This window comes from Lacerta agilis, chromosome 4 (assembly GCF_009819535.1).
Source record: "Lacerta agilis isolate rLacAgi1 chromosome 4, rLacAgi1.pri, whole genome shotgun sequence".
NCBI lineage: Eukaryota > Metazoa > Chordata > Lepidosauria > Squamata > Lacertidae > Lacerta > Lacerta agilis.
In genome coordinates, this window is record NC_046315.1 from 63,825,113 (window position 1) to 63,849,267 (window position 24,155).

At 40.5% G+C, this 24,155-nt stretch overlaps 1 protein-coding gene across 9 annotated transcripts in view; it reads left to right on the plus strand.

The window, feature by feature from the left end:
* Positions 1 to 11,114, plus strand: part of CTPS2 (CTP synthase 2) — a 66,864-nt gene extending 55,750 nt beyond the window's left edge. For 5 of the 9 annotated variants that reach the window (XM_033147347.1, XM_033147356.1, XM_033147353.1 and 2 more), the window contains 6 exons: positions 577 to 632; positions 2,594 to 2,690; positions 5,627 to 5,771; positions 7,703 to 7,708; positions 9,294 to 9,398; positions 9,634 to 11,114. In XM_033147347.1, coding sequence (XP_033003238.1) covers positions 577 to 632; positions 2,594 to 2,690; positions 5,627 to 5,771; positions 7,703 to 7,708; positions 9,294 to 9,363 — 374 coding nt within the window. In that variant the 3' untranslated portion in view covers positions 9,364 to 9,398; positions 9,634 to 11,114. Of the gene's footprint in view, positions 1 to 576; positions 633 to 2,593; positions 2,691 to 5,626; positions 5,772 to 7,702; positions 7,709 to 9,293; positions 9,400 to 9,633 lie in introns of all 9 variants that reach the window. The other 4 variants (XM_033147348.1, XM_033147349.1, XM_033147351.1 and 1 more) reach the window with 4 other exon arrangements.
* The last annotated feature ends 13,041 nt before the right edge of the window (positions 11,115 to 24,155 follow it).

Here is a 24,155-nt window from a genome sequence, read left to right on the forward strand (position 1 = left end):
CTGACGGTTAGGGCCAGTCGCAGACGACTCTGGGGTTGCGGCGCTCATCTTGCTCTATAGGCTGAGGATCCAGCGTTTGTCCACAGACAGCTTCCGGGTTATGTGGCCAGCATGACTAAGCCGCTTCTGGCGAACCAGAGCAGCATACGGAAACGCTGTTTACCTTCCCGCTGGAGCGGTACCTATTTATCTACTTGCAGTTGACATGCTTTCAAACTGCTAGGTGGGCAGGAGCTGGGACCAAACAACAGGAGCTCACCCCGTCGCGGGGATTCGAAACACTGGCCTTCTGATCGGCAAACCCTAGGCTCTGTGGTTTATACCACAGCGCCACCCGTGTCCTGCCAGTCCGGGGAGACAGGGAGCCTTAAATTTAGTTTTAAAATTCTAATGATCTTTCTTGCTTATCTTTTAGATATATTCAACATTGTCCTGCCACGTTATATGGCTAGACTGCATCTATTTGAATATCTGTTTTTTAATATGTAATTGATTGGGAAAATATTAAATTATACACAAAATGTTATTTTTACTTGTAACAGTACTGCAGAAGTAACCCTTTAAATGTATTTGTAGGGAAACTTTATGGTGACGAAGTTTTTGTGGAAGAACGACACAGGCATCGCTATGAGGCAAGTAACTACTAACGTAATTTTTGCTGTCTATCATCCATGCTCAGTTTGGAGTCAAGGCAACGCTATCTGTCCATTCCATCAGGTTTTCACAGTAAGGCCACTAGAACTATTACCTAAGCCTGTATAAAACTACAGACAAATATAGGCTTTAAAGGGGTGTGGTGGAAGTCTATTTTATCAGCGTTTCCCTTCTCTGGAATGGAAAGTCTTCCTAGAATCTGCATAATAAGTCTAAACAATAAAGTCTTATGGACTACTGCTTGAGGTGTGGCACCAAATACCCATTCAACAAGGAAAGTCCCAAACCTTACTGTAAATAAACTCTGTGCAAGGTGGTGTTTCCTTCTATGTGCTGTTCCTTAAATATGGAGGAGGGGATAAAATTCTTCACATAGGGGTACATTCCCAAAAGAAGCTAAAGAAACACTTGTCAGCTGCAGTGAGGGTTTATGAAGCAGAGTCCACTGGAAACAGAGTTGCAGAAAAGAGTCCAGGGTCATTCAGGCCCTGCATTTATCACATCAGTATTGATACTCAGAGCCACCTGAAATTAGGGGTTCGAAGGTTTGAGAACAGGCACCCAGATAGGGACTCCAAAAACTTAAGCAGAATTTCTTCCAGCAAAACTAATGAAAATGCACAAAGAAAACTTGGAGAAAGGGAATCATGGAGGACTGAGGGGAGACTCAGGTGGGAATCAGGAGATTCCAGACGCTCAGTTCAGAGATTCATTTTATAAAATGCCTCTTCAAAGGGACACATGAAAACTCAGGACTCTCCATAACCAATCAACAGCATTACTTCGAATAGATGAGGAACTGAGGAAGATTAAGTAACACGGTTTCAGGAGGTCCCATGCTATTATATGGAGAGTCGCTGCCACTGATCTGGTGCCCACCAGAGGTATTGAACTCTAACCACCATCATTCCAGACTGTTAGCCATTCTGTCTGAATCTAATGGAAGTTGTAGTCCAAAAGAACTGGAGGGCACCAGTTTGGAAAAGGATGGCAGAGGGGGTGGACACTCCCTTGTATCTTTTAATAGGGTTAGGTGGGAAATTTTCAAGTGTACTTTGACTTAACTTGCTAGATCTTTTCCAGACTAGCTAACATTTGCAGACAAAAGTAAGCCTTTGAATCAAGCTGCTTCTGAGAGGACACATAGAACAATAGCAGAATACTGCTCTCTGGCAACAAAGGACTTAAATACAGTTTTTTTCTGATTCTGTTTGTTTTGTTACTAGGCTACACAATAGTATACAGGCAAATACAGCTTTCTTTCTTTCTATCCATTGTACTTCTTGACATTGAGTTTTTATTCTCTCTTCTGGAAAGGATAAATGAGTATTTCCTTTAAAACTGATTCCCATATTTTGTAATACCTGCAAATTGCAACATCTGCTGATTGCTGTTTTGAAATCCATTGTCTCAGTTCAAGGGGCTGTGATTGAACCGGGAGTTGGTAATCATTAGTGCCTTTCAGGATTCCTTCCATTCCTGTTCATCTGGATATCCAAACTGAGCAAATGCTGTTCAGGAAACCCTGTATGAAGTTTCACCATTTCAAACCTAGTTTCAAATGGTGGTTTGGAGACAGCTTTTAGCCATAGCTTTCCTGATGCGGAAGTCAGGCCAAACCATGTTTGAGCAAAGGGGTATCTATACACAAGGGGAAGAAGGGGAAGTGCCAGTGTGTGTGGCACTCACAAATACCAAACCATGGTTTGGACATTATGTCTGAAACAGTCTTATCATGTTATTGTTAGTCCTGAAAGCTTTGTTTCATTAGAGTCATCTAAAAAGGTATATTTCAGCAAGAGAGAGATTATTGTAGCACAATAGCCATCTATATGCATTGCCAATACTGATTCACACGTGGGTGCACATTTCCACCAGTATTGGAATATTCACCTTAAAAGTATGTTTATCTTCTCTCTTTTGCTTTGCTGTTTCAAAGGTGAACCCTGAGTTGACTCACTTCTTTGAAGATAAAGGTTTGAGATTTGTTGGCCATGATACTGAAGGGAAAAGGATGGAGGTCATTGAGCTGAATGGTAAGGGCTTTGGTTTTTAGCTGCAACATTCTCATATATAGGAAATGGAGGGTTCACTGTACAGAACCACACCTGACAGATACACACTGGAGAGGACTTTTATCTGCAGTTCTCATTCGGTCTTCTGTTAAAAAGAAGGAAAGCAGATTTCAGTTATTTCAGGAAACCACATTTGTGAAGAGGGAATTACCCTGTCTTGGACTGTTAACTACTCTATTTTCAAGTAGCAGCTGGTCAAATGGTAGGATACATGAACCTGTAGAAAGAAAGTTTGCTTCTTAGTTCAAACAAACAAACAGGCAGGCAGGCAGGCTAATTTCGGAGGATATGTGCCGCAGTCTGTTTTGCTCTAAGGGAAAATGGGCTGGAAAGAGGTATAGAAGATGCCTTGCCTTGGTGGTTTTATATAGCCCGGACACATCAGCAGACACCAAAAATTGGCTGATTGCTTTCTTATGGCCCATTTTGTGGAGACACAATCATTGTTTTAACAACTACTCAGCTTTAACTGTTCTTGCAGATGTTTCAAGTCTAAATTGTTCTTAAGGAAAATGTTCTTAAGGATAGACCACTCACAAAATGTGCTGTTTATTTATTTGAAATGTCTATATATTCATTTTTTCAAACAAAACTCCAAAGTGGCCAATAACCAGTATGCATATAAATTGACTTACAGCCATTTAGTCATGGCTATTTACACTTTAAAGGTGTATTTACTGTATATATACAACATATTTTTATTTGCTGCTAACCACAAAGTTTGAAATCTCTGTTTTAAAGCAGAGAGTGTAAAAGTCTTGAATTCCAGGCACTGACATTTGTCAGTACTTCACATTTAGGAATGTACATATCCTTTGTCACAAATGTATGATACTGATATTAAAAACTGAATTATTGCAGAGATACTAGCTGTCTGTAAAAACAAAAATGTAAATTTACCTGATTATGAAAGCCTGAAGCCTATAGTAATTAAATTTGGCTCCAGGATGTGACAGAAATAATTCTTTCTATAGTCTCATACTGATATGGCACAAAACGTAGGTTGTCCTTTTGGAGATATTTCAAAACGTATAAGAAAGAACTGTCTAAGTGCATTTGTTTTATTTCTGCTATATTGCTTCTGATATACATACTGAAAATAATTCTGCACAGATCTTTATAAAATATGACTGTGTTGTTAAACACTGCTGCTATGAAAGAAATAACATAAGCAATGTGAGATTATATATATATATATATATATATATATATATATATATATATATATATATATATATATATATATATATAATTTCAATTAAGTTTTCATATTTTCCTTTGTCACATTCCTATCAGATCATATCATCACATACAACTTTGCTCATACCGAGCATCAATTTACCCCCCCCCCACTCCCTGGCTTTCTTAAGCAATCATAATCCTCTTAGCATTTCCATATCAGCCTATTTACAGTACCTTCTTACTATACTATACTATACTTAAAAAAAATACTTTAGTAAATCAGTTTCAAAAATTATCATTACAAAATATTTCAAATCAAACCTGCAAACGTTCTCAAATGTTTACAAAGTTCTTTCATATTTTGTATAAATTTACTCCAGTCCTTTTCAAACAGTTCGTCACACTGGTTTCGGATTTTCCCTGTCAATTTGGCAGTTCTGCCTGTTCAATCATTTTTATCTGCCATTCTTCCAAAGTTGGAAGTTCCTGCTGCTTCCATTTCTTTGTCTTTGCAGCCGTGGTAGCATACATAAACATATTTAAGTCTACTTTTGGGATTTCCTATCCCACAATACCCAATAGAAAAGCCTCTGGTTTTTAAATAAAAGTATATTTAAAGATCTTTTTTCAATTCGTTGTATATCATATCCCAGTAGAATTTAACTTTACTACCACTTCCACCACATATGGAAGAAATTCCCTTCCTTCTCCTTGCATTTCCAACATGCCTTATCTTGAGTTCTATACATTTTAGCAAGTTTAGTCGGCATCAAATACCATCTATACATCCATTTACAGGTAGGTAGCCTTGTTGGTCTGCCATAGTCGAAACACAATAAAAAAAAATCCTTCCAGTAGCACCTTAGAGACCAACTAAGTTTGTTATTGGTATGAGCTTTCATGTGCATGCACACGAAAGCTCATACCAATAACAAACTTAGTTGGTCTCTAAGATGCTACTGGAAGGATTTTTTTTATTTTGTTTCATCTATACATCATCTTCATTAAATTTTCCTTAAAGCAAGCAGTGCAATCTTTAATGGTTTTCCATAATCTGTTTTGGGTGGCAAGGCAAGTCTTTTCATTCGTAGCAGAAAACAAATCAGCTACGCACAGAAATACACTGTCTCACCACTAATAGGCAAAGCATGCAAGTTGAGATATGCTTGTGGGGCGGGGCGGAGTGTTTATTCTACCGATTGAAGCATCTTCTCCCTATGGCAAGTGTTTTTCAACTGAGGCCTGTTTTGAAAGCAGGAAGTAGCTAATTGCAAGGAAGGGGCTGAAGGTTCACTTCCACTACTGTTACCTCTCCAGCCTCACAGCATTGATAAGCTGAGTGGAAAGCATTTCAACGGAGGAAGATAATTGGGTGGAAGGAAGAATAAAATGGAATGTGGTGGTGGGAGGTTGTGACTGGCTGGACAGAACCATAGACCACACTGCAACATTTTGTTGCAGATCCCACTGATACTAGCCTATACTGCAGTAAGATTTATAACAAGATAATTTCTATGATGTGCTTTGAACCATAAAGCTACCGGTATCTAAAATTTACAGACATTAGCATTTATATTTTAAATGCTCACTAATATGTATTTTCACGTCTGAAATCAGGATTAAAGTCATTGTAATTTAAATAGTTTGTAGAATTATTAGTGTTATATGCTTGCCTTTTAACTTTTTCTTTTCTTTTCTCTGTGATTTATCTGTAGATCACCCATATTTCATTGGTGTCCAGTTCCATCCAGAGTTTTCCTCGAGGCCTATGAAGCCATCGCCTGCCTACCTTGGCCTTTTGATTGCTGCAACAGGGTCTCTCAGTGCCTACTTGCAACGTGGATGTAAATTGTCTCCTAGGTAACTTTGTTTTGTGAGAGTGTGTGTGTGTGTGTGTGTGTGTGTGTGATGGATGCTTCATAAAAAGCCAAAACAAAATAAAAAATAAAAAAATTCCTTCCAGTAGCACCTTAGAGACCAACTAAGTTTGTTCTTGGTATGAGCTTTCGTGTGCATGCACACTTCTTCAGATACAGAAGCCTTCATGATTGGTGTGCAATTCCAGAAAAGCAAAATTACTTTTGAAGTGTTTATTATTAGTTATTATGTGTACTAGAAAAGTTCTGAATAATGATTAGTTTTAAAAGGTCATTTGATGAGTTGATATATTGCTTTTTCTATGAGAGCCAAATAAACGTAGAGGTGGAGAAACCCATCCCTTAATCCCAGGCAATTAATTAAGTCGTGATTGTCTGCAGGGAATAAAAGCTGATTATCATAAAAGATTTTTGGATTTCTAACTTACCTTTTTATTTATGGAAGTTTTACAGGAAACAATTACTTGGATTCAAAGATTTCACTGAATGAGTAAAATATACTTACCTGGACATTGGGGGAGGGGGTGTCACTGACCAAATACAGAGGAAGAAGGACCCTCTAGAGCAGGGGTCAGCAAACCTTTTCAGCGGGGGGCCAGTCCACTGTCCCTCAGACCTTGTGGGGGGCCAAACTATATTGGGGGGGGGGGAATGAACAAATTCCTATGCCCCATAAATAACCCAGAGATGCATTTTAAATAAAAGCACACATTCTACTCATGTAAAAACATGCTGATTCCCAGACTGTCCACGGGCCAGATTTAGAAGGCGATTGGGCCAGATCTGGCCCCCAGGCCTTAGTTTGCCTACTCATGCTCTAGAGCAGACCTTCCAAACGTTTCCTGTTGGTCACACACTTTTTATACATGCATCATTTTGCAACCCAGTCATTCAGTTTTACTAGCAAACCAGAGGTTAACTAACCCCTTTCCAGCCCCACACGACACACCTACAGATTGCCGCTGATACACTAATGTATCGCAACACACAGTTTGGAAAGCTCTGCCCTGGAGTGAGGGTTTGGGGCTGCAGACAGTGGGAGGAGAAGATTGGCAACACCCCCACCCCCACCCCATATGAGAGCAAGTATCTTCTTTTCATACATGATCCTTAGATTATTAGGATTGTTTATAATTTATGTCTGTAACTGAAATAATAATTTGTAACCATTTATAATCAGGTCCAGAGCCATCTCTAAACAATACTGTGTTTTGTATTATTAATTTGTAACAAAATAGGAAATTCTTTCCAGTAGCACCTTAGAGACCAACTGAGTTAGTTCTTGGTATGAGCTTTCGTGTGCATGCACACTTCTTCAGATACAAATTCAGATAATTTGTAACAGCGATTGTAAATTGTAACAGACTTCCAAAATGCCCTGCTTTTTATTTTCATACAGAAATTGGTTGCTTTCAGCTGATAATGTTATATCTGTACCGAGATATAAAAGAAGAGAAATGGTTTTTGTATAATAAGAGAAAAAATGTCTGTTCTTGAATTCTTGAAATTACATATTAACCGTGCTATTAACTTCTAAGTAGGTGTGTTTAGGATTGCAGCCTAAAATAGCTCGACATGCTTTTTCACGTGCTAAAATTACACCCCCACACACACCCCTCCATTTCCAAAGCAGGAAGAGACAAACCAAAGTATTGGCTCAGTGTTATGTACAGAACAGTTCTTGTGGCTTGTTTCTCTCTGGGCACACTGCAAGAAGAAGCCAAGACCAAATGTTTTGTTCTTCTCGTGGTTTGTTTTCCCCCAGGTTTGGAAAGGGTGTGCAACCATAGTTTAACTTGGTATGATGTGTGAACCAGGTCATCGTATTTTAATATCTTTTTTAATTTTTCGTGCAATATGCAAAATTGTTTCATAATACCATGTTCTATTCCATGCTTCCTTGGGTACATTCAGAAGAAAGTAAGTACAGCAGCAGTAAGTACAAGATCTATGACTCTGACCATGTTCTTAATAGTGCTTTAAAATCAGTGACTAGCAAAACACCCCTCATTACAACAGAAGCTAGTGCCAATCCCTCCTCTCTAACGGAGTCCCCATCAGCAGGCACTGTGCTTCCCAGGGTCAGGGGGAAGCTGAATCTCAACTGAATCCCCGAGAACAGTGCTGTGTTCCCCAACCTCCCAAAAGAACTGCCTGGCTGCTATTCTTGTCTTGAATATCAAAAAAGCACCTTTCAGCTGAGTCTTAAACCTTCTCCTATCCTTGACATTTCTGAGGATGGGTTGGGATGATAGAGATGTTACTGAGACTGTGTAGAATGATAGGAGTGTTCCCCATGGTCTCCTCAATCACTTTTCTTCACTCAGAAAGCAGTCAGAGCACAGAGAAGGTTTGTTGTTGTTTTGTAATCAGGTGTGGAGGGAGCTGATAACCATGGGGTGCCTGGGTGCCCAACAACACAGGGCTGGAGAACCCAGCCTGAGTAATCGCTTCTTGAACAATCCACTTCCTCACGGTTACAGATATGTTGGTGATCTCTGTGTATCAAAGCAGTAGTAGTTCTTGTTCAGAAATGGAGAGTCAATGGATTCATTCAGTCACCGGTATACAACCAGAAGACAGTTGCGTAATGGTTTCTGAAGGCACCCCCAAAGCATCATCAGCAGTCATGGGCAATTGCAACTCTGCCATCAGATGGAAATCAATACCGAATGCTGTACTTAGGCTGTTAATGCTTACCAGATCAGCTGCTTAAACCAAACAAGGGTTGCAAGTAACACCCATGAAATACAGTAGTTTATAAGAGGGACCATAATATTTTACTCTACTATTCTACTGATATAAGAAGACTGACTCAGTTTTGAAAGTTAGAAATATGGCTTGAATAATAACAGGTTTTTTTAAACAAATGTTTGCATCTAGTGACATTAAAGGACGTTTTACAAACTCTGCGCAAATGAAACCTGAAAGAGACTTTAGCCTACCGCCCTTCAAAAAAATATTAAATATGTAATCATTTTCCTAATTTGGAACTCTTGGCTAAAATAAGGGTGAACTCAGATGACTACACTGTTTACGGGTGTTGCATGTTGATTGTGACTGATACACAATTGCTGAACCATGTCAAGTATTTATCACCCGGCGACTCATCATCTGCTTAGCGCAGCTAAAATGCTATCAGCAGGAAGAAAGCTCTCATATGTTTAGATTACTACTTTGTTAATCATCCTGAGGGAATGAGCAGCCAAAGTTAAATAGTTTTTAAGGTTTACTGATTTCCGTAAGGAAGAGCATTTAATATGTGTTTAATTCTTCCACTGAAACTAATGGGAATTGAAAATGCTTTATATTGATTGCTATTGTACTAATAGAGATTAAGAGTTGAAGGGGCAGAAATACGATACTTATTAATTCTCAGGACAGCCACGGGCAGGATTCCCGCATTGCAGGTGGTTGGACTAGATGACCATTGGGGTCCCTTCCTAGTGTACAAGACTATGATTCTGTGAATCATTCTTTCATTCATTCATTCATTTCTGTTCAGTGACAGCTATGGTGACCTTAGTGATGACAGTTTTCCAGAAAAAGAATATCCCGAATCAGAAAGAGGCTGAACATTATTCCAAAGAGGAAGAGCATGGAAGAAACAGGTAAACTAAATCTATAGTTGGAGATTCTCCTCCCACCCCCAAACAAAATACCAGCTTTACAAGTGACAACATTTTCTTCCCATTTGCTTCAAGGTCAAATGGTTCAGTTGTTTATTTATGGGCTTGCTTATAGAGATATTAATTGCACATGTAGAAAAGGTTGTTGCATAGTAGTAATTCTTTTTCTTCTTTCTTTTTTTTCTTTCTTTCTTTCCTTCCAATATAAAAAAAAACGAAGTGGAAGAAAAGGCATAATTGAAAAGGTCATTCCAAGCAGGGGGAAACCTATTACATTTTAAAACCACCAGAGAAGACTAACATCACACAGCTGCTTTCCATATATCTTGTGAAGATCCCCCTGTGTTCCAGACAATGCTTCTGCTGACCCAGACAAAAAAATCAATTCCATTTAAGCATTATAGCTCTTTTAAAATTGCATAAAGGACTGTCTCATCCTGTCTTGTGTTTTCAGGTGAATGTTAGCTTTGTGCTAATTTTTGATGACTGGAAGGTATGGGAATATTTTGAATACATTTCTAAATCATTTGAAATTTCAGAATCCCTTAAGAGCATTGCTTATCAAATTAAAAAATGAAACTGTCCAATATATTTAAATATGATCAGTACAGATTTGTTTTAGGTCTGCTTCCTTCATATTGTTATTCGATTGACAGACGCCTCTGATGCATTATAACCCTGTCTTAATATATTAAGTGGTGCTGATTTATTTCTATATAGAAATAAAATCTTGGTCTCCACCATTGTACACGATGATTGTCCTTGGACAGAAGTAATGTAGAAAGTATTGCTGCACAGTACCAATCTAATAAATAATAGCTTGTGATGCTACAGATACATAAAATCTGAATACATTGATGAAAAATAATTGGGTTCATCATACATTTAATATAACAGATTGGGGAGTAATAGTTAGACACAAGCCCATATCTTAGTTTCTATATCTGTGGCATACACATGTTAGGGAGTTGGCTGTGAACATGGATTTAATCCTAATTCCTTGTTTTGGTCTCCCAGCAGAAACTAGTTTGTGCCATGTGATCTCATCTGTTTGGGGATGCTCTAATTGATGGAAGATTCAGACAGCTACTAGGGACAGAGATGTGTTTCTCTTTGGGCCTCGGAGAGGTTCGGAGACTCTGGTAACTTCCAGATACATTTATTTTAGGTAGAACCTTTTCCAGCATGTCTGGTGCAGTAGAGTAGCAGTGTCACTGTTGCAGCAACAAAGGATTGCTTTTTGCACTGTTTCTTTTGAGAGCCCTTTAGAGGTGAGTGGAGATATGTCCAGACACCAGCTAACTTGATGGCATGCCTATTATTATTATTCTTAGAGGAAGAAAGGGAATAAAAGCTGTGTGTTTTAATATCCTATGTCACTACGGGAAAGTGCCCTGTTATTCAAGTGCTGTATGTTTTTAAAGCGATTTCCCCTCCAAATAAAATTCTATACTTAGTTTCCTAATGTTCATGCCAGTGTAACATGTGAAGAGAAAACTGGGGAAAGTAACTTTGTTCCTGTATTTTTTTAATGCATATATAAATGCTTTGGAAAATTTTATGAGAGTTGATGCTGCTAGATGACTGAGTCTCAGTTATCATACATTGATTGTTGCCATCTAAAGCATGTTAGATTTTCTTAAAGATTTCCTGTAAGTTTGAATTGAATTTTGAAATGTATTAAAAAGTTAAATGAAGATATGTGTGTTATTTTATATTGCATGCAGTCAATAGAGCATGAAACTCTTAATCTCAGGGTTGTGGGTTCGAGCCCCAGTCCTTCATGGCAGGGATTGGGCTAGTTTACCCTCACGGTCCCTTCCAACTCTATAATTCTGTTATTCTATTGGCCTAGTAAGTTTTATTGGATTTTAAAAAGAAAGTATAGCTCACATTTCTGCTCATGTCCTCTTTTTCTTCTGCAAATAGCATTTTCTGACGATTTGGCTGTGGGCTACAAAATAAGCAGGGTTAGGGTGCACACTCTTGTCATGTTTTTATAATTCACACTTCATACATGAGGACTGAAAACGGACTATATAAGACAAAATGTAGGGGCCTAAACATACAGATGGCATCCAGGTTTCTATTTTGTTTTCATCTAACCCAGATGAGGCAGTGGGCATTCTGAACCAGTGCTTGGGTTTGCTAAGGAGATTATTGAAGCGAATAAACAGACCCATTCCAGGCCAAAACAAAGTTGGTGTCATTGGATAGTGCTTCTGTCCACTTGGGGGGTTTGTTCAGTCTGCATTGGATAGAGTTGTACTCCCCCCAAAGGGAAGGCTTGTTATTTGCAGGTGCTTTTATATCCAGCACTGTCACTTGAGGCTCAGGTGGCGGCAATAGCAAGGAGTGCCTTTTACCAGCTTCACCTGATCCATCAACTATAACCCTACCTGGACAGATAGTTACCTGTACTCTGTTACCTGTGGCAGTTACCTGTACTCTGTTAATTTTCCAGTTGGATTACTGCAGTGTTTTAGATGTAGGCCTGCTTTGAAAACAGTTGATCCCAAACAGGGTAGCCAGCTTATTGGTGAGGACTGGTAAATAATCATCACATTACAACAGGGGCTCATAATCTGCACTGGTTTCCTGTCCATTTCTGGGCCCAGTTCAATATGTTGGTTATGACCTTTTGAAGACCTAAACAGCATATGACCCGGACCCTGAGATCTTCCTTGGAGGGTCTTCTCCAGGTCACTCCCCCCAACCTAATGAAGTGTGGTGGGTGGCTACTAAGGAGACGACCTTTTCAGTGGTGGCACCTCTGTTCCCAGAAACTCACCTGTTTTAGGTGGGATGCTTTAGGCCAATTTTAATTGGGTTTTTGCATCACCATCATCATTATTAGGGTTTTTAATTGTAAATTGTATTTTTCTTTTAATGTCTTCTATGTAAACTACCCAAAGAATTTGCTTGGATGTGATGTACAAAAACATAATAAATACATTAAATAAAAATAAATATTTTTGGACCTACCATGACCAGTCTCTAAGGACAGGTACGATCATGTCCATACTGATATTTATTTCATTTCTGTACTAATGGGAAGATGTACAATGAAGCGTATAGATTTTGAATAGGACTAGGAGTTTTTTGAAATGGAGACAGCTAATTAAGATCACATAATTTGAATAAACCAGATGTTAACTTTTTATCTGTACATGTAAAAATAATTTATTATGAGGAAAATGTGCTGCAAAAATGTGTTGATAAGGTCTTCTAAGTTAGTCATGCTGGCCACATGACCCCGAAAAGCTGTCTACGGACAAACTCCGGCTCCCTCAGCCTGAAAGCGGAGATGAGCTCTGCACCCCCTAGTTAAATTCGACTGAACTTAACCATCCAGGGTTCCTTTACCTTTACCTTTCACCTAGGTTAAAAAGTAATAAAGACAAAGCAAAACCATTATTTAGTAAACTATTGATGAGACCTTTGATGTTGGATCTAAATGAGTTTCTAAGAAGATCAGTGGGTGGTGGCAAAAATATTTGGCCAATTTGTATCAGCTCTATGGATGACAGCAGCTGAACTTCTTGCCTGATTTCAGCAGAGACTTTGGTTTAGTTTACACAACCATTGTGGTACATGACAAACGTGGGTTATTGTGGTTGTTCAAGGTTGCTCAGGGTATAATCCTCAGATCCTTGGTATGTCACCAATTTTAGGAGCATAGGAAACTGCCTTATACTGAGTCAGACCGTTGGTCTATTTAGCTCAGTATGCACTGACTGGCAGTGGCTGTCCAGGGTTTTAGAGGGACTGTGGCAGAACGTGTCTTGGCTGCCATTAAAGCACAGTGGAGCAACAGAGAAGCCGCCCTGATTGTGCTGCCTTACTATTCTGTTGTGGCCCTTTGGTTATGAGCAGGCCAGAAGGAGTACAGCTAAAATTCTTGCAGAAGTTGTTGAGGATTTTGGCTAATCTTTGCATGCAGTAAATATTTGACTCCTAAACACTGGCTATAGAAAGTAGGCAAATGGGTTTTCTAGTCAAGCCTACAGGTTTTTCAGATGCCTCTGAGCGCTGTCCTTAACTTTCCATGAAATAAATGACAAAAAATCTCAACAGCTCTTTTATATTCATCCCTTGGGATTATTTCCTTTTAGAAATTGTTGTTGATCTCTCAGGGTGGTATTTAAATAAGTTTTGCTCGGAGTTTATTTTTACGATCCACCTTATTTCCGTGATGGTAAGTAGCTGTAAACTGTTCTTAATATTGTGTTTTAATTGTTGGTAACCTGCCCTGGGACCTTAGCATGAAGGGCTGGTAATAAATTATGATAATAATAGACCCTCTGAAATGAACGGACCTAGCTTCATCATATTCATTAATTTCAGTGGGTCTACTCCTGAGTAAGACTTGGTTGAATCAGCTTGATTCCTGCATTGCAGGGGGTTGGATTAGATGACCCTTGGGTTCCCTTCCAACTCTACCATTCTGTGATTCAATGAATACTACGCAAAGAGTTAAAGCAAGCCGTGCATTATTATGGCGGAATATTCTGTTCATATAATTTATATGGAAGGGCAGTAAAACAGGCCATCAAAACATATCCCATAAAATCTGAGCTTCATGAGGGATACTTTATTCATCTGTGCGCTTACCGTAGTTGTTTCCCACTGTTATTACAGTGGAGCTGGGATAAATTTGATGATTCCCCAGTGCTCCAGAGAACATGTGGAGAAGATGCAGCTATAAATTATTAGATCAATTAAAATATTTGCAGTGGAGGTTAGGAAAGCTTACTTGTAGTTCAGTTACTTGCTTGAAAGCGAATCCAAAGCTTCAATTATTTTGCATGTGATGAGCAAGTTGAACAGTTGAGCAGGAAACAAAAGGCAGATTGACATTCCTGGGTTGCTTTCCTTTCTGTGATCTCTTTGCCTTTTTGAAACGATCAGTGTAACTGTGGGGCCATTTTGCACCTCCATTTGCTTAATTGTTTTATTAAAATATATACCACCTGTTATGTGAGTATCTCAAGATAGTATACAACGATATCATAGAATAAAACTTTTTTTAAAATACTAAAATGAATAGACAAGACAGTAGAAACATAATGAGAGCTGGCATTCGCAGCCAGAAAAATCCACGAGAAACCAAAACACGCATACAAATGCGTGTTTAAGCATGCACAGGAATTCCATAGTGTAGAAGTTATGTCCGTGTTGCATGCAGAAAATACTGGTTTCAAGCCCCCTGAAACCAGTAAGGTATTTTTTGGGAAGAGCCATAGCGGTGTTTTATTTTTTATTCATTCACGGAGCTGAAGGTGGCATGGTTCTCCCACTCCTCATTTAACCCCCCACAACAACCCTATGAGGTAGTTTAGGCTGAGAAGCGGTGACAGCCCCAAGACCACCCTGTGAGCTTCACGGCCAAGTGGGGAATTGAACCCCTGTCTCCCAGGTCCTAGGTCCATCACTAACCACTGTGCCACCACAGACTCCACACTGCTTTGCATATGATAGGTTCCAGGGGCATTCGCTGGCATCTCCAGGTGAGACTGGGAGAGACCCCTGCTGGGTAGTGTGGGCAGTACTGAACTATAGGGACCAATGGTTCGACTCAGTATAATTGCATCACTGTTACACACAGAGACACGTTTAAAGATATACACCTGGTGCATTTTCTCCCTAAGATTAGTTGCTGCGTGAAGCGCCCCCCCCCCAACTTTCATGAAAGTCTTCGCTTTCTGCAAAAGAGGTACTTGTTTCTTCCTGCTTCTTTCCCAGAGAGTGGAAGAGCTTCAAAGACGTTTTCTGGGAGGTACGTGTACCTTATTAAATGTATGAAGTGCACAAGTGGATGTTGTCTCCCTTTCATGTTTCTTTTGAAGCTTAGTCACATAGTCCTCCTAAGAAGCACTGCCCAAATGTAAGCCTTTGCAAGAAGAGCCCTGTGCTGCACAGAGTTTTGTGTTGCTTTTTAACTTTGAAAGGGGGGGGGTTTCTACTCAGCCACATATAATATGGCAAGCGCAATACCCCCCCCCCCCCATTTTTTTTGACAGCGTCGTTCTCCTGCGCTTCTTTGCAGGCCAGTTCGATTCACTCCCCTCCTCCTTGGAATTGCTAAGAAAGCTGGTGTTGGCAGAGGGAATATTCGCTCAGCATTGCCTGACCTTAGACTTCCTAGGAGCAGCCAAAATAGCGGAGATATATGCCAAGCCTCTGTCTCATACCTTTCCCTTAAAACCTTTCTTGCAATTTATGTCTGCTTATATTTTCTATGCCATAAATCTGCTGGCAGCTCTTATTTGGAAAATGTATTGGGCTCATTTGTTTGTTTGGATAACTTCGTAGCGCTCAATTAGTGGAGCCACCACTTAATATATTTCCAATTACAGTTTCCTTGGTGCTGTTGCAGGTTTTTGTTGTCTGGTTTTGCTTTCTAATAAAGTCGCTTTATGGAACTGTTTACGAGCGTTCATACAGAATGAGATGAAAATGGAAATCTGAGATATTTGAATAGATTAGCATAATTTAGGGGTGAGCTCCCGTTGCTCGGTCCCTGCTCCTGCCAACCTAGCAGTTTGAAAGCACGCCAAAGTGCAAGTAGATAAATAGGTACCGCTCCGGCGGGAAGGTAAATGGCGTTTCCGTGTGCTGCTCTGGTTCGCCAGAAGTGTCTTAGTCATGCTGGCCACATGACCCGGAAGCTGTCTGTGGACAAACACCGGCTCCCTCGGCCAGTAAAGCAAGATGAGTGCTGCAACCCCAGAGTCGTCTGCAACTGGACCTAATGGTCAGGGGTACCTTTACCTTTATTCAAGTTGCTAATGTAAGAAATCATTTGCGGGTTGATGAAGAGTAATTTTTATTGTGCTTCTGTGCCCAGATTCCTCAAGAAATAATGTGTTGCGTGACTTGTGCTGACAAAATTTCAGTGGTGTAATTGTTTGAAGAAGTGCCCTCCTCCCTGGACTGCCATTTCCTTGCAATCCCATTCTAACTGGTCACCGTATAGCAGGAGTGGGCCACCTCTGGCCCTCCATTGGTTTCTTCAGTACAACATAATGACCCTACAGGAGCAGTGTGCATTAAAGACACCTCCCAATTTACATGGGGGTTACATTCTGAGGTTCCACATGTTTACGTGAAATCACGTATTTTTGAAACGCCAATGGAAAAGCCTGCAAACACTTTCCAAACCTCTGGAAATCCTTGAAATACCCAGCAGCTCTTACCAGGCACCAAACTCCACCACAATTGCTCTCTCCAAACATCCTTGCTCAAACTCCAGCTCTCTACAGGCCTCAATGGTCAATGCAAGGGCGTCCATTGGTTGGCGTGCATGGTTACGCGTCATTTGTTCGTTGCCTGCACTTCACTTAGTTCAAAATATTGTAAGCCAACCCTGCTGTGTTTGGGAACTTTGCTGCCCTTTCTGCAAGGACTTTGCCCCTCAGGTTCTGCCCTGATGGTACCACTGGTTAGAAAATGAACTGAAGCTCATAGCTACCTCTTTGGAGAGCACAGTCCTCATATTGTCCTTGTGAACACCTGCCTGCAAGACATCCGCTGTTATTTGTACGCATCTTTTTACAAGGACCATCTCTATTAATACCATTTTACTGTTAAGACCAGCGGTGGTAGTGAAAGAGTGTGATTTGTCCAAGGCTTATTATGGCAGAGGTTGAACAGGATTGCAAGGTTACTTTCAGAAGAAGTTCCAACTCTACATCCTCTGGACCACAGAATCTCTGATCCCGCTTCTGCCACTACTTTTAAATCTTTTAGAAGGTCTTGTGAGTGGTTCCAGATTACTTAAAAAAAAAATCCCCTATACAGTTAGCACCTTTTAAATACAGCCGTGTTATTTAAAAATAATTTGTGTTACTTCTGTTTGGATAACATTTTTTTAGAGTTTATGAGCTATTTTGATTGTGACGCCATCAATTAATAAAATTCACACATCTTAACACCAATTTTGCACTAAGGTTCAAATTTTCCTCATGGGCAAAATCCATTTGAGTAAAGCCGAGAAAGATAATGAAATTTTATGTTAGCAGTATTAAATACTTAATTGCCTTACAGCTGAGTTTTCATAAGTGACCTGAAACAAACTGAACTGCATAAGAAAATTATATGCTGATGGAACACAAAAAAATAAATAAATATGGAAGTATAGGGTAGAAGAAAATGTCATTAACATTTCACCTAAATACTGGCATGACGCTATGCTAAAATGCATCCTGAATTTGCATTTCTTTGTCATGATTAATAAATACATTAGGACAGTACTCTCAGTCCAAATCACATCCCTACATTCAGCCTCCTCCATGAAAGAATTAAACTGAAGAGGATAACACACATTTTACTATTTCATCCAAATCCCTAATTATGTACTCCATTAGTATATTGATGTATAAATCCAAATTTTCACAGCATGAGTTTAACTCTTCCAATTTTGTTGTTGTGTTCAGTGTGTTCATTAAAAACACCCAAAGGCAATCCATATAACAGTCTTTTGTTAGATAAATGGACATTTCTTGTTCAGTAATATGAACGGTATGTTCTAAACAATTCTAGTGCTGGTTCTAAAGGGGGGAAATTGCAAAGTTGATAAATGCTTGCTCAATTTGGGTTTTTGTATTCCTGTCCATGTCTGTAAATCTTGCAGTGTTCGGATAACTACCCGGTGGGCTTCATCTTCACCATCATTGAAACTATCGCATCGCTAGCTGGTTTTGGATTTTTCAGTCATGGTGCCATGGCTTTGGAATGTACACTTGGCACCTACTTTACAATATTTGTGGTGCCAGGCTTTTTATTTACCCAGGCATTTTAATTTCTATAATCCTTCTGTCTTCCTTTTTAATTTTGCTCCACTGGTGTTGATTATGGTTGTTAACAATGGTTTGTGTATATTGTATGGCATTATTTATTTATTCTGACATTCATATCCTGTCTTTTCTTCAAGGACACCTGCTTCTCCCCCTAAAAAAAATCTTTTCCTCACAACAACCATGTGAGGTAGATCCAGTTGAGAGATAGTGACTGACCCAAGGTCATCCAGTGGAGTTCATGTCTGAGAGTGAGGGTTTGACCCCTGATTTCCCATGTCCTAGTCCTATACTTTAACCACTAACATTGTTCTACACTACCCTGAAATAATGTTTAATGAACAGTAGTATGGAATTCATTTATTTCTGAAGTGAATGAAATACAGGGAAATGCCAAAGCCATCAATGAGTTATTATTTTTCTGGTTAAAAGGCATATCCGTTTCAGAGCTTGGCCTGTCGGCATCCGGGGGTCGAACAGCCAGCTGGCTAGCCCCCTAGGCGTGGGCACGCTGGAAGATCCCTCGACCTCTGGTGCGACATAAATCAGTGACCCAAGTCTACGGACATGGGCACACTATTTAGCAGAGCAGACTGCGCAACACAAACAGGCTTGAGGCTTGTGAAGACATACCAGCAACTATGGATTTATTGATCATAAATCAGAACAAAGAAACACGTCGTCTCTCTCCTTCCGTCTCTTCCGAGAGAGAGACATAAAAGCAAAAGCTATACACAACGGAAGATCCCAGCAATCTGTGCTGGTATGTAAACAGACATGTGATATGTAACAATCTCACACACCTGCAACTTAAGATAGAATGGGACTTTCCAACATGGCCTAGCGTTGAGACAGTTTCCAGCTGAGTTCCAGTTTGGATGTAGGTACATGGCTCCCAAAGGCCAGACATGCTGGCTGCATACACATCACACATTTAACATACATGACTTTTCCGCCTCCCCAATCCTGGGAACTGTAGTTTGCTAAGGGTGCTTGCAATTGTACTTCTATTAGAGGTAAACTACAGTTCCCTGGATTCTTTAAAAGAAGCATGTGATTTGAATATGCTTTAAATAGATGATGTGCATGATGCAGTCATAGTCATGGAGGGCACCTGATTATTTAGACAATGATCAAAATAGCCAGATACGGTCAGAGACAGGCTGGAGAAATTCATTCAAAAGGCACAGCCTGGGATTGCAATCTAGAGCTTTAAAATGGGTCAGAATTCATGTTTGCTGTTCCGTAGTTTAGCAAACTGGACAGTTCCACTGGAGTTATCCTCTTGTCTCCTGTCTGCAGATAATGCGTCCAGCTTCTGTTGTTGGCTCTCAATACAGATGCTCCCCGAATCTTCCTTGAAAACTGACCTACTTTTAAGCCTAATAATATTTCTTCTGTCAGACACATTGTGTTTTTTTCTGCCAGCAACCAGAAAGAAGCCTTCAGGCCCACCCAGAAACTTACAACAATGCTCCACTTTCTTGCACAGGGCTAGTTTAGTTAAGAGGACGTTGCTTAGTCCTTCCTTGGGCGGATCCTTCTCTAAGAAATGAAGCCACGCTCTAAGCATCCCAAACACCAAATTTCTAAATGGGCAGTTTACTGCTCCCTAACCCAACTCCTGTGGTTCAGTTGGAAAATGCCAGACAAGCCTATCAATGGTTACTAGCCACAATGGTTATGCTCTGCCTCCACCCACTGTCAGAGGCGGAGATGCTTCTGAATTCAAATTGCTGGAAACCACTGGAGGGGAAGATGCTCTTGTGCTCAAGACCTGCTTTCCAGTTTCTCAGAGGCATCCTGGTGGCCACTGTGAGAACTGGATGCTGGACTAGATGAGCCATTGGCCTGCTCTAGCAGGCTCTTTTCATACTCTTAAATTTTGTATTTCCTCCCAGTATGCGAACGGAGCCCTCCTAAGGCTGGCTTGTATGCAGTACAGGGCTTCTGCCACTAGATAGCGCCTACTCACACAGTTTATTTTCTCAGAGTGTTACTTACAAGCCCTGCAGAATTTCCGTGATTCACCCCCCCCCCCCAAAAGTATACAGTTTGGGCTCTGACACTCAACATAATCAAAGTCTGGAAAACGGCAGAGATGACCACAAACGGACGATCCTTTAAGTGTCATTGTTCAAGAGGAGGTGTAAAATCAGAGCTGAAATCAGATTTACCCAAAATGTGCAGCTGGAGGAGGATTTCCTTTTGAATATCTTTTCAGGATTTCCCATAGTTTGCACACGCGCACACACACACACACCCCCACACACAAAACCTGCGCAAAGAGTCCAAGCCTAAAGGTTCCAACTATATAGCCATCAATCAGATTGTTTTCATGCTGAATAAGACCATTAAAATGGTACTGCTATAAAATACTTGCTTCATTGCCAAAAACCGTAATAGCCTTTTAAAAAATGGTATGGCACAATGCCCACTTCAAATTGAAATCACGTGCCTCACTGGACAAAAGTGCTTTGAAAAGCCATATCCAAATTCAAGCTGTCATTCGTCTTAGAAAGGTTATTGTGAGTTGCAAATACTCTTCCCAGTATTGCTGGGAATTTGGGTACACTGGTGTCCCCCCCCTTCCTCCTAGTAGTCTTGCAATGTTGCAGCACCCAACAGCCTGGTCACTCTTATTTTTAGCCTTCATTTTAGTACAGGGATAGCCTAACTTCTGTTGCCTATGCTCTGGTAATCTCTAGGTTACCGGTAGATTACTGCAACACATTATACATGGGATTGCTTCTGAAGATACGTAGTTTGGAAACTTCAGCTGGTGCAGAATTTTGTGGCCAAGTTGCTCACTGGGGCAAGACAGGTTGAGCACCTTAGAGCAATCCTGTCCCAACTGCAGTGGTTGCCAATTAGTTTCTGGGCCTAAATCAAAGTGCTGGTTTTGACCTATAAAGACTTAAATGGCTTAGGACCACCATACCTCAAGGACCACTTCTCCCCATATGAACTGACCCAGACCCAGCAATCATCATCTGAGGCCCTTTCTCATGTGCCTTCTCTGTGAGAGGTCTGGAAGACAGGAACACGAGAACAGGCCTTTTCTGTAGTGGCTCCTTGTTTGTGGAATGCTCTCCCCAGGGAGGCTCACATGGCACCTTCATTACATAGCTTTAGATGCTAGGCAAAAACCTTCCTCTTCTGCCAAGCCTTTGACTAATTAAACAATCTATGGCCTTTTAAACGCTGGGGGGGGGGGTATTGTTTTGTTCGTTACTATGTTATGTACTTTTGTGTTTTTATATTATAAACTGCCCTGTGATCCTTGGATAAAGGATCTTTGGATTATTATTATTATTTTTAAAAAGATACAGAAACACATGAATTCTTAAATAGTAACAATGGCTCATCCCTTTAGCCAGGTATGAGTGAAAGGTTTTTGGTGTTTGTTTGTTTTGCATAAAATGTATTTTTAAAGTGTGATTTCTAAAACCGTGTACACCTTGTTGCCGTTCTTGTTTTCTTTCAACTTTTACTTTTTCTCTGTTGTGCAATTTTTATGTCCCATTCCTACATCATCCTTCTCGTAATGCTCATTACCAATAGTCCACCTTGTTAAAATCTAAGTGTACAGTAGGTTTGGGAGAGTTAAGAATAGATTCCATTATCCAAAGGCCCACAGAGATCCATGTAAATAAGACTTCTGTGGACCTTTGGATAATGGAATCTATTCTTGATTCTCCCAAACCTACTATACAGTTAGATTTTAACAAGGTGGACTATTGGAAATGAGCCTTCATACTATATGTGTGCCTCTACTTCTACTGTGTAAAATGCATTCTTTCACCTCTCTGCATCGCACCATAATTCTTCCAATGAATTACCAAGTCTTCAGGGGTGGAATATTATTTTAGTTGACAGAAACATCAGTACAAATACCTGGAACTTTTAACAACCAAAAATAATATTTTGAGCAAATGGTTGGATTTAGGCTTACAGAACAATCCTAACACCCAATCTGCACTGCTGGAGGGGGTTAGCACTAGGGGGTTAGGGCATAGGTTCCATCAGTCTCTATCAGCACATGGGATGGGGGACTCCATTGCCGCAGAGGACCCTGCTGTACCCACTGAAACCTTCGTTGGGCGTACACAACTGTTGTAAGTGTGCCTTCAGGCAGTAGTTATCAGAAGACCCTGAAATGGGTCATTACATTATAGGGGCATGGTAGGGACAGAGCTGGCGATGGGTCTGCAAGATCTAAAGCTGGCCCATTTCCTGGACAGGAGACCCAATATTGTTCCCTCTGTCAGCCTGAAATTGGTGCAGTAAACAAAGCTCCCTCCCCTCACTCCCATTTTCTGTTGGCAAGAGTTGGCAGGGCTGCAGGTGAAGAAGAAAATCTGTACCTCCCTGGCTGGGATTGCTTTCTATGTCATGCCCACTGTAGTCAACAAAACTGCTATTGATTTTAGTGGGTTTGTCATAAGCACAACTAAACCTGGATCTCACAAACCCCATGGATTTAAGTTTTGTTAAAGGCAAAGCTCACCAGCCTTGTCGCAAATGTTTCTGACAGGGCCGGCGCTAAAACTAGGCAGTCACCTCTGGCGCTGGATGTTAGGGAATGGCAGTGAGATGTTGGAAGACAGAGCTGTGTGCGACACATTGCCTACCCGGCACCTGCTAAACTAGCCAACTGCCCTCAGAAGTGGTGGAGGACGAGGTCTCTCCAGGGCTGAAGTAATATCCAATTGCCAGTTGAATGAGGTCCTAGTGCTGATGCCAACATCTTCAGGCAGGAAAATGGGTTACATAGCCCTGTGCACTGAGAAGAAGTAATGAGACACATTGCAGGGATAACCGTGGTGTCAAAGCGAGAGACCACTGGCCCTCCTGTCTTCTGCTGGGTTGTTGCCCCAGCTGGTTATAGACCCCAACTTTTACCAGATGCTACAGCAATATGTGTTGCGAGCCTTCATCAGATGGCTTTAATTCTCTTCTGCAGAGGGCAGGGTAAGAGAGCCAATCCCTGTGTCTTCCTCTTCAGGAGTGACTCTGGGTAGGAGGGCAAATGAAGACAGAAGACAGAATATGGAAGGAAGGTAACTACTTAAACATTGCAAAGTTATGGACCTGGTGGGATAACCTCTTGTGCTGGCTAGAGAATGGGGTTGTGCTGGAAGAGTATAAACCCAGCAGGAGTTGAGAACCAATCCTGCTGTGGAGAGCAATGCTGAGTGAAGATCTGATGCCAGAGGCAGAGGTCTTCAGCTGATGCCTTCAATCTGCCAAGGTAATTGGTGGGAACAAATGACTGTTTAGAAAACAGAAAAGGTCCTTGGTTCAAGATGGGGCGGCCATGTTTGATTGTATATAATGGAGCACTTGGGCATGCATTCTTTTCCACACAATAGCTGTTGGTCTGAACTCAAGTGAAGCATGTTTACAGAAAAAGCAGTCTTTGTTGTGTTCTCTCCCATGATTCACACATGTTTTTATTTACAGTATTTTGAGGATCACTTCAAAATTGGTTTGGACTGGATTTCTACCGTTGGAATATACAGTACAACTTAGGAATGAAACCACTGATCATTTAACAGTGTTGCAGAACACAAATATAATTGTATCTGTGGTAGTTAATTTATTGGAATTGTGAAATATAACAGCCAAGGGCTTGTTGTGTAGGAGCAAGTATATGCAAAATAACTAAGAGAGCACTCTGCTGGTGGGGTAGCGCCTGTTAAGGATAGATGTATGGGACCTAAGAAATGAAAAGAAAAAAAACCTTGTTCAAAGGGACTTGGAAATGCTTTTCTCCTCAAAGTACCTGCTGTGCCATGTAATGACAAAATGAGGCTTAATATATTTAATGAGATATCCAGAATCAATAGCTTTGCAAGGATGGTGCCCTTAATAATGATTCCTCCCCCTTTCTTAGTTGAGTTAATAGCAGCCTTTTGCTTTTGACAACTCCAGCTG